This window comes from Pseudoliparis swirei, chromosome 23 (assembly GCF_029220125.1).
Source record: "Pseudoliparis swirei isolate HS2019 ecotype Mariana Trench chromosome 23, NWPU_hadal_v1, whole genome shotgun sequence".
Classification (NCBI taxonomy): domain Eukaryota; kingdom Metazoa; phylum Chordata; class Actinopteri; order Perciformes; family Liparidae; genus Pseudoliparis; species Pseudoliparis swirei.
Window position 1 is genome coordinate 3,924,457 of NC_079410.1, and position 11,256 is coordinate 3,935,712.

Here is an 11,256-nt window from a genome sequence, read left to right on the forward strand (position 1 = left end):
GGTCCCGTCCTCTCTCCACGCGCGCGTCTCCCCGCCGCGTAACCGACACCTCGGCGAGGATGCACGCGGATGAGGATGCACGGAGGACGCGTCGGAGGATCCTCTCTTTGAACACTTCCAGTGATCTTTTCTCTTTTTGGGGGAGGGAGGAGGGGGGGTCGTGATTATTTTCTTCTTCCAAAAAGATTCCTCGGATTATCACCTTTATTTTAATCCGTGAAAAGCAAAAGTGAAGAGATTTGAAGAGAGAGAGAGAGAGAGAGGAGCTCCGGGTTGCTGAGGAAGGCTGGGCGCGCTGGAACACGGGAAGTCTCGGATCATGCTTATGGGAACGTCCGATTCCGTCTCGAGAAGGTATTTTAATCAGGAATAAAGTTGTTCCGTCTTCCTTTGATGTTCTCATTCTCCTCCGAGTCCAGGAACGAGTCTTTGTGAGAACACAGGTGCTCTTCTCTCCGTTCTCTCCGCCGGTGTGTTTCTCTTTTTGTATTTTTTTATTCTTCACTTTTTTTCTTCTTTTTCGTGCTCTTCCCACAGCACGTGTGACACATTTCTTCCTCTTCTTTGTCACACAATCGTATCAGGAGAGCGGAGCGGACAACTGTCGCGAGCGTCAGATGCGTTACCCCCCCCCCCCTTACACACACACACACACACACACACACACACACACACATACACACACACGCGCACGCAGCCGCAAAGGATGGATAACAAAGCCCATTTAAAAAAAGCCCTTTAAAAAAGAGAAAAGTCTTGTCAGCTGGATGATGATGACTAATGTGTGGCTCTCGATGTTATTCTACTTAAAAAATACATAATAATCAGGATTAGTGAGGCAATTATTGTCAGTGTGTGTGTGTGTGTGTTTTCTTTTGCGCATTCCCTGCCCACCATTGCGTGGTGTGTGCTAACAGCCTCCAGTAGCCCAGACACAGAGCATCCATCTGTTCACTCACATAGCAACACGACCAGAGAGGGAAATAAGACACAAAATACTCTCATCATATCTCATATGATTCATGTGGCACTGCTAGAGTTCTCTTGCGTTATTCTAATGGATCCATAAGAAGCATCAGCTGCTCATTGGTTCCTTTGACATTCACACGCTCGTGTTTTTATTTCATGTTGCCAACAAAAATTCTCATTTTGTATCTTATTCTTTTTTAATTCATTTGATATTTCCACAGAAAGATGACATGTTTTGGGAAAATAAATGTTAAAAAAAAAGCTGCGAGCGCCACCCGGCGAGTAAAGAGCGGAGCATTGATAACCCGCGAGCCGATTGATCGGACCGAGTCGCTCCGCCGCCGAGCGGCTCGGTCTGAGTGTTTATTTGGCTCGTTATGTGATTTGTCTGCGATGCTCTTTTGCCTCCGAGTTGATTCGTCCTCCAATTCTGTCGCTCTGCACCTCCTCTCTCTCTCCCTCTCTCTCTCCCTCTCCCTCTGACCTCCCCCCTCAGAGTGGCTCTGCCTGATGCTCTATCATGACTGATGGCGAGGGGAGAGTACGCTTCCAGTACGCAGAGTGCCCGGAGGGGCGGGAGGAGGTGAGGCTCGCCATACCGACGCCCTTCGGGAACGACCCGCGAGGTCACGATGTTGACCCCGGGGGGGGAGGAGGCCGCCGCCGCCACCACGAAGACGAGGAGGCGGAGGAAGAGGAGGAGGTGGAGGGGAGCGGGAGGAGGAGGTGGAGTCCCGAGATTCGGGAACCAGAGCTGGAAGCGGACGCCGGACCGATGGCGTTCGGGGTCCGCGTCCGGGGCCCCGTCCGGGATCCGGACTGCGTCTCCGAGGAGGAGGAGGAGGAGCAGCCGTACCCGGCGCTGGCCCCCGGGGCCTTCTTCTGCCTGAAGCAGACCACCAGGCCCCGCAACTGGTGCCTCCGCCTCGTCTGTAACCCATATCCTTTTCACGCGGAGATAAAAAACCTAGACCCGGGTCCTCTACCCCCTCCCCCCCACGGCCCCCCCACCACCTGTGTGTGTGTGAGTACCTCAACAACAGGTAGGTCACATGCTTCTGCACGCTGCTGGTCGAGGCTTCTCTGATTGGAGCTCCTTCGTTTGTTTGGACACGTGCGTAACGTAGGAAGGAAACTTGGATGTTTCCTTTCCGTCACTTGGTGGACTGACATTCACACACACACACACGCACACACACACACACACACACACACGCACACACAGCAATGCAATGTTTGGCTTGATTCGTGCAAAGTTGTCCACTTGTTCTGCGTCTCTGGACCTTTCCCGCTCATGGAAACATCTTCTCCAGTGACCGTGTGTCCTGACATTGCATTTGGCGTCCTGCGTCGTGGGTTTATTTTCTCTCTTCTAAACTTTTAGCTGATTCTGTGCAGGTGTCGGTTTGAAGCGCTGGTTAACGTCACTGGGGTTGTTTTTGGATCTCGTTCACATCTGAGTGTGTTTGAAGCCCCCCCCCCCCCATCCGTCCGTCCCCCCCCCATCCCCCCCGTCATCCATCTCTCTGCACGGATTGGATCTAATCTCTCAGGTGACAGGACCCCCTTGTGGGGAGGCGTGGGGATGCCAAATAGTTCAGGTGAATCAGCTTTTCAGCCGCTCGTGTCCAGTTTGAGTTTCTATTCTTACACCCCTCAGCCCGACATCCGGCCTGGATTATTCTCATCTGTGGGATGTTTTTAACACGCTGGAGCGAAAGAAAAAAAAAAGAAAAAAGAACAGGATGTGAAATCCAAAAAGAGAGAAAAACTGAAGATGAACTGCAATGTTCCTGATGCGGCGGAGGGGTGGGCGGCGTTAAAAAAACAAAACAAACGCAGGACCTGAGTCATATTTATTTGCTGAGCACATTCCTGTGTACCTGGAGACGAATACGCGGGGTATGAAAAATGCATCCGACGACTCAGCAGCTGCAAAGATGCAAAGATGCAACGGTAAACGTTTCATATTGGGACCGAAGGCCGTGACGCAGGCTTGTGTGAGCTGACCACTCCTTCATGACCTCTTCATGACCCCTTCAGGATCCCGTCTTGACCCCTTTGTGACTACTTCATGACCCCTTCGGGACCCCATCTTGACCCCTTTGAGACCCCTTCGTGACCTCTTTGTGACCCCTTCTTGACCCCTTCCTGATCCCTTCATGACCCCTTCGTGACCTCTTCGTGACCCCTTCGTGACCCCTTCGGGACACCTTCATGACCCCTTCCTGACCCCTTTGTGACCCCTTCTTGACCCCTTCCTGATCCCTTCGTGACCCCTTCATGACCCCTTCGTGACACCTTCATGACCCCTTCCTGACCCCTTTGAGACCCCTTCATGACCCCTTCCTGACCCCTTCGTCACACCTTCGGGACACCTTCATGACCCCTTCGTGACCCCTTCATGACCCCTTCGTGACCCCTTCGGGACACCTTCATGACCCCTTCCTGACCCCTTTGAGACCCCTTCATGACCCCTTCCTGACCCCTTCGGGACACCTTCATGACCCCTTCCTGACCCCTTTGAGACACTTCATGACCCCTTCGGGCCCCCTTCGCGACCCCTTCGGGACACCTTCATGACCCCTTCCTGACCCCTTTGAGACCCCTTCATGACCCCTTCGGGACCCTTCATGACCCCTTTGTGACCCCTTCTTGACCCCTTCGGGACACCTTCATGACCCCTTCATGACCCCTTCGTGACCCCTTCGGGACACCTTCATGACCCCTTCATGACCCCTTCCTGACCCCTTTGAGACCCCTTCATGACTCCTTCGTGACCCCTTCGGGACACCTTCATGACCCCTTCCTGACCCCTTTGAGACCCCTTCATGACCCCTTCGTGACCCCTTCTTGACCCCTTCCTGACCCCTTCGTGACCCCTTCGGGACCCCTTCCTGATCCCTTCCTGATCCCTTCATGACCCCTTCGGGACCCCTTCATGACCCCTTCCTGACTCCTTCGTGACCCCTTCATGACCCCTTCATGACCCCTTCCTGATCCCTTCGTGAGCCCTTCTTGACCCCTTCCTGACCCCTTTGTGACCGTGTGAACTTGGATCAGAAGCTTCTCAGTGGTGGAGATGCAGGAAAAGGAAAGAAGCTCTCTGACTGATCATGTTCTAGACGTTCAAAGGTTTGATAGAAGAGTTTATATTTAATATTCTAACGGTCTTCAATACCTTAGTTTTCAAACTCCATGTCCCCAGTTATTAACGATGTCATCTGGAGAAGCCACGGAGGACGGAGCACGACGGGATGAGTGACCTGGTCTCTACGTGTGAGCTGGTTGTCGTGTGTTTAAGGTTTTATTGAGGAAAGTCCCAATAGACGAGCGTTGTTTGTTTGTTTGTTTGTTTGTTTTTGAACTTCTGGTTCTCACACGTTTTTATTTTGAGACGTTTGAACATGACGGATGTTAATGTTGGACTACGTCTGGATGTAGATAACCACGATGGAGCTGACGGTGTTCACTACTTCTTCTTCTTCTTCTTCGCGTCCCGGTCGGTGTTAGAAAACGAGTTTGTTGTCCGATTTTTACCGAGGGAGCCTGAATGAGGCGCTCACCGGACAGCTCTCTAAATTGTATTCCCTGTGTGTGTGTGTGTGTGTGTGTGTGTGTGCAGGACTCACTGTGTAAGCAGTGCAGTTGGTGGTCCACGGTGGGCTGTGTAAATATTATTCCCAGCGTAAATGTTCTGCCACTCAAGCGCACGATGGCGTGCACACGAGGGTTTGAGCGTGACTCCGGAGGAAGAGGAGTCAAAGTGATAAAGGAAGTTTCTTAGCTCATCTCACGTCACAAAAAAAAAAATCACCAGAGGAGCTCGCGCCTCATTGGTCAGCATCGATTAGCCGACACGCTCGTTAACGTCTTAAGATGGCCGTCGGAAAACGAACTTCCGCGTCGCTCGTACTGCGGTCGCTGAAGCGAGCCGCTTATCGATTAGTTTTATTTGCCTCTTCGCTCGTTCCTCTGTTCACGCAAACAGAAGGCCGAAGATTCACCGTCGGCACACAAAGAACACAAACAACACAAACAACACAAACTACACACGTTCAAAGAGGAAGTCACTCTGCTGTCGCTGCGTTTGAGTTTTCGATGTCGGCCGCTGAATAACATTTTTTTGTTCTTGTCCTGGAGGCAGCTTTGCACGAGTGCTCTTTTTTTATTTTGCAGTAGACAAGTTATTGTTTTGCATTCGACTGCGAAGCATATTTCAACAAGAGGCTGAGAATGAGTGACGGATTCATAACGTGGACAAAAAAATAGAGCCGCGTCGCCGTTAGCATGGAGAGAACACCTTTCTCTAGCAAGTTATTCACATCCATCAGATGATTGAGTCATCGTTTACAAAGCACAGAAAGAGAACGTTCTGGTTCCAGACTCATTGGTTTCTGAGAAGTGGGCGGAGTCACAGCGATATTTTTGATAGGTGATGATCTGCAATGTGGATATAAATACTCCGCATATAACTTTACAGAACACTTAAGCCTTTAAAACCAAGAAAAAGACGACACATGTGCCATATTACGGTCTTAGTGTAACACCGTATTTAGTCCCATGTCCCGATATCGATGTTTTGGCGAACCCGAGTGTGTAGAAGGGTCCTTTTCTCACTTTTCTGGCACCCGGTTCTTCTAACAGTTTATTCGGCAGATGAATTGATACTCTCGATATTGTTTACTTGCGAAGTCTACTGAAAATACCGGCGGCTGCCTGTTTGGCAGCAATGCAAAGCGACTGGAAGTCCAGGGGCTGAACCCAGCTGTGTGCTGACGGATCGCCCAGCGGGAGGAAGACAGCTGATCATGGCGTTCGGGACAATTACACCTGAATCGACTTTTTAAGTGCTGACGCCTCAATATTTAGGCTTTTTTCTTCTTCTCCGCGATACGTTAACAAGCCGATTCCGGCTGATTCGATTAGATTCTGGCGGCCAGACAAGGTTAATCTATCCCAGACGAGTGGATTCATCACGCTATCTGTCTCCATTAGTCATCCTGTGCTCTAAACACATTGAGAGGGCCTCTTGCACTCATAAATTAATACAGATGAGGCTGTGTGAAGACACACACAGACACACACACACACACACACACAGACACACACACACAGAACAACCTGTTGTGTTGGCTTGTTAGTTAAAGATCATGGGCATTTATTCATGGCAGAGCATGGGGCGTGTCTAGACAGTGTTCTGAAGCTCATGGGAGGGGTTTGCCCCTGGGGACCTCACTTTAGGTCCCCACCGGGATACGAGTCCCCATGGGTCTGTGCGCAGTCAGGTTAAAGTCCCCACCGGCATAGAAGTTCAAGAGCACACACACACACACACAGAACAACCCGTTGTGTTGGCTTGTTAGCTAACGATTATGGGCATTTTTTTCATGGAAATATTTCTTTATTATGTTTATTTTACGAAGCAGTAAGATTAGAGTTGGAGGACGATCATCTCTCCGTCCATTTCAGTTTTCTGGGGGGGCGTATTGAACCCGATTTGTGAAATTGGAGACAGATTTAAAGCCGTTTGCTCGGAGGACGACCAACCCAAGTGAAACAAATCTCCAGCATGGCCGAGTCTCATTAAAATGTAGCCCGGATACGTGTCGGGGAAGATAAGAGGCCTCGCTGTTTGCTGAACGCCGCTCGGCGGTGAAAACGACCTTCAGGGTCGAGGCGCTTGAATGATGCACTTCCTCTGACGGCCACCGGGACGTCATGGAGGTCTCATCCTCCGTGTTTCATGCCTTCAAAGGACCTCAGCGCTGCCGTCTGAGGGACAAAGAGAGGCGGCCTTGAATTCAGCAACTCGTCTTTCTCCTTCTGCCACTCAGACTAGCATCCTGAGGTCTGTGTGTGTGTGTGTGTGTGTGTGTGTGTGTGTTTGGTGACTCATTATATTTGCCCTGTGCTCATGATATCAGCAGATTGGGGGTCATGAGGTGTGCTTCACAGCAGAGACAGAGTGGTCCTGTCTATGACGCGTATCCTGGCACACCCTGCACAGTGTGTGTGTCCTCACAATGTGTGTGTTTCTTTATGTCCTCACAATGTGTGTGTGTCCTCACAATGTGTGTGTGTCCTCACAATGTGTGTGTGTCCTCACAATGTGTGTGTGTCCTCACAATGTGTGTGTTTCTTTATGTCCTCGCAATGTGTGTGTCCTCACAATGTGTGTGTTTCTTTATGTCCTCACAATGTGTGTGTGTCCTCACAATGTGTGTGTTTCTTTATGTCCTCACAAAGTACGTGTGTGTTTGCGACCTCACAATGCCTGTATGTCTGTGTGTCCTCATAATGTGTGTGTTTCTTTATGTCCTCACAATGTGTGTGTTTCTTTATGTCCTCACAATGTGTGTGTGTCCTCACAATGTGTGTGTTTCTTTATGTCCTCACAATGTGTGTGTGTCCTCACAATGTGTGTGTTCCTTTATGTCCTCACAATGTGTGTGTCCTCACAATGTGTGTGTTTCTTTATGTCCTCACAATGTGTGTGTGTCCTCACAATGTGTGTGTATCAAACGGATGTAAATCCTACACGTTTGTTTACATTTGCTTTAAAGTATAGACCCAAAGTAAATAAAAGGGTTATGTGTCCCTTTCAAAATAAAAGCATGCACTGAATTCACTTATTTATATATCTATTAAATTTAATTGTGCAGGAACAATTAATTTACAGATGTTTTGTGTATTTTTTTTAACTTAAACTGAAACTCCTCACATTGACGGTGTTACGGTAACAATTGACACGAGTGAATCCTTATTAATGTTTATGAATGTTTAATGGAGCCAAATATAATAAGTCCACATTATGTTTCACTGCCCTGCAGGTGTTTATTAAGATAAGATATATATTAGTGCTCATGTCTGATAGTGCACAAGACAGTGTCGGTTTGTGTGTGTGGCTGGGTCAGTGTCTGTGTTGCTGGGATGTTAAGGTGTGTGTGTGTGTGTGTGTGTGTGTGTCGTGGGATTACTTCCAGTACAGTAGGGTCTTTGTTTACCCCCAGGCTCCTTCTTCACAGACTGCTTTTTGCTAAATAATCTGGAATTTATGTCGCTGACTTCCACGCCTGTAAACGCAGGGTGTGCACGTGGAATGTGTGTGTGTGTGTGTGTGTGTGCGTACACACACACCCTGTGTTAAGGCAGTGACCCTCTCCTGCCTCGGGCTCTGAGCGCTCTCTCCGTGAAACGACGGTCGGGAACATTTCGGTAAATATTCAGCCGGTTAGCGTAGCTTAGCATAACGACTTTTTAAAATATAAAGTGTCATGAAATCATACGAAAAAAGCGCCTCCGCCGTATTAAAAGTTATTTTCTTATATCGAGGCTGGCATCAGTGTTACCCCTCCTCCGTTTAACAATGCAGCTTCTACGCGTTTCCGTAAACTCTCGACGAGGAAGTAAAGAAGCGTATTTTCTCCCCTTTTCTTTCTTATTAAACGTCTCTCGGAGAGCTCGACCCCGTCGGCCAATCGGGTCGCGGCTCATCCGAACGGGGGACGGACGAGTTTCAGTGTCGGAGGTCGAAGGTCGATCCGAGTCCGGCTGGCTGCCGCCGCCGCTCGGGGGTCAGGAGGCTAATCCTCTGCAGCTAAAAACAGATCTTTTTTTTAATTTTAACTCTCAACATATTGAGCGGCACACCTCCGGACCGACGCGTTTGATCTATTAAACGTGCAAACCGACACGAGCCCGTCGCCCCGATGCTATCGCGCCGCGGAGCCGTTCACGCTGTATTCCGGCGTTTGATCCATTAATTACCTTCGCATTGAAAATGCGGAAGGTTATGTTTTGATCGCCGTGTATTTATTTATTTGTATGCGTGTTACTCGCATAACTCAAACAGTATGAAACCGAATCACATTCAATTTGGTGGGAGGATTGGTTATCATCCGGGGACCATTTGATTAGATTTTGGGATTGATCGGGTCAAAGATCAAGGTCAAGGTCATGAAAAGGTCAACATCTTCTTTTTACCAAAGCACGGTCAATTTGTATCCAATTGGCATGCAACTAATGCCAAAATGTTCATAATTCAATGCCCAATCTTGTGATCTGTGAAGGTATGCGCTCTACCGAGTGCCCGTTCTAGTTAAATGATAGTTTGTCTCTCCTCGCTCCGAGCCCCCGGGCGTTGACGAGCGCACGCCGCTCCCTCCTGTCGGTACGCGGCGGATCTCGTCTCCGCCTCCTCCGGTCGGGGAGCCGTCAGTCACGTCGCCCCGAGTGTCTGGAGGCAGCGCAGCGGCGGCGGCTGACTCTCTCTCTTTTCTTTTTTTTTGGGAAGCTGTTGCCATGGCGACGCGTGGCGTTTTGAGACGACGGGGCCCTGGAAGTGTACTCAACCCACCGAACCCGGAAAAAAAGCTGCTCTGTCACTCTCGCGGTGGAAATCCTCGCGGAGAAGAAGAAGAAGACGAAGAAGACGAAGAAGAAGAAGAAGAAAGAAATGTGATGCGGCGTCTCCTTGATGTTGGATAATGATGGAATAATAAGGGGAAGCGAGTGTGTGTGAGTGTGTGTGTGTGTGTGAGGCAGGTGGTGCACAAGGCTTATAATTTGGGAGAGGAGAAGGAGAGACGAAGATGGATGGATGACACAGAAGAAGAAGAAGAAGAACAAGAAGAAGAACTAGAACTAGAACAAGAACAAGAACAAGAACAAGAAGAAGAAGAAGAACAAGAAGAATAAGAAGAAGAAGAACAAGAACAAGAAGAAGAACAAGAACAAGAAGAAGAACAAGAAGAAGAAGAAGAACAAGAAGAAGAACAAGTGTCTGGGATAGAACACAGACGGAGAGGTCAGAGGTGAGGAAGTGGAAGTGGACGATGTTGGAACAAAGGTGGGGGGGAAAAAAAAAAGAAGACAGAAAAAGAGAAATAAGTTGAGAGAAGAAATAAAATGAAAGGGACAAAAGAGGAGAAGAAGTGATGATGGAGGAGCAGCGGGAAATGAAAAGGACAGAGAGGCTATTTGAATCCAATCTATTCCGTGTGTGTGTGTGACCATCATCGGCCAATCACAGGAGAGCGTGGAGTGACGATCGGCCACCTCTCCGCTCTCTCTCTCTCCCCCTCTCTCTCTCTCTCGCCCTCCTTATCGTGCACTTTTTATTTTATTGTCTTTCCTCTGTTGACGGTTACTGCAGTGAAGATGCAGCGGACGCAATCCCCCCTCTCTCCCAAAAAATGCTTCTGCTGAATAATGGACTCTCTTTCTTTGTTGCTCTTTCCTTCTCCACCCATTATTTTGTCTTTTCAGGCAGCTTCACTTCTTCTTCTTCTTCTTCTTCTTCTTCTTCTTCTGCTTCTAAACACACACAAACAAACACACACACACACACACACACACACACTGGTGCTCAAGGGCTGTTCTTTGATAATGAAACCACTTGTCAGGGTGTTTCTTTCCTCTCGTCGTTGCTCTCGGTGTCTCAGCTGTTTAATATGGACTGGATCACATGCTGCATTGATTCCTATTGACACACACACACAAGTGTGTGTGTGTGTGTGTGTGTGTGTGTGTTTTCCGGCGGGTCGAGGGGGTTGATTTGCAGGGAGAAGAATAGCGCTCCATGAAAGTGGATTTATTCTGGCTCACGGTTATAAAACAAGGGGGTGGAAAGACAAGAGAGTCAGCGGGGGTAATTGAAACACTGGACCTCACAGTGCATTACCGACCGACACACACACACACACACACACACACACACACACACGCCCGGCGTGGGGGCACCCCAGGGACCCTGCCCTCGCGGTGGAACTCCTTCTCTTCAACGGGACGCTCAGTATTCAGTTATGCTTTGAGGTCACATTGTTTTGAACGGATGCTCTTAATCAGCTTTGCTGTTGTTGTTGTTGTTGTTGATGTGTGTGTGTGTGTGCGTGTGTGTTCCCGCCGTACGGAGCCGTTTCCCCATGTCGAGCTTCACATGAATAACCCAACAGGCGCTGATCACATTACTGTCTGAGAGAGAGAGAGAGAGAGAGAGAGAGAGGGAGGGAGGGAGGGAGAGAGAGGGGGGAGGAAGGGAGAGAGAGAGGGAGGGAGAGAGAGAGAGAGAGGAGGAGAGAGAGGGAGGAGGAGGAGAGAGAGGGAGAGAGAGAGGAGAGGGGGAGAGGAGGAGAGGGGGGGAGGAGGAGAGAGAGGAAGGAGGAGAGGAGGGAGGAGAGAGAGAGGGGAGGGAGGAGAGAGGAGTGGAGAGAGAGAGGAGGGGAGAGAGAGAGAGGAGAGAGGGAGGAAGGAGAGAGGAGAGAGAGAGAGAGAGAGGGAGGAGAA

The 11,256-nt window shown here is 49.4% G+C and overlaps 1 protein-coding gene across 1 annotated transcript in view; it reads left to right on the forward strand.

Moving 5' to 3' along the window:
* Window positions 1–311: 311 nt before the first annotated feature.
* The window catches only part of cacna1ha (calcium channel, voltage-dependent, T type, alpha 1H subunit a), a 96,406-nt gene continuing 85,461 nt past the window's right edge, over window positions 312–11,256 (forward strand). Inside the window, exons 1-2 of the mRNA XM_056406843.1 lie at window positions 312–354; window positions 1,466–1,908. Of these exons, the coding sequence (XP_056262818.1) occupies window positions 1,490–1,908 (419 nt within the window). The 5' untranslated portion in view covers window positions 312–354; window positions 1,466–1,489. The remainder of the gene's footprint in view (window positions 355–1,465; window positions 1,909–11,256) is intronic.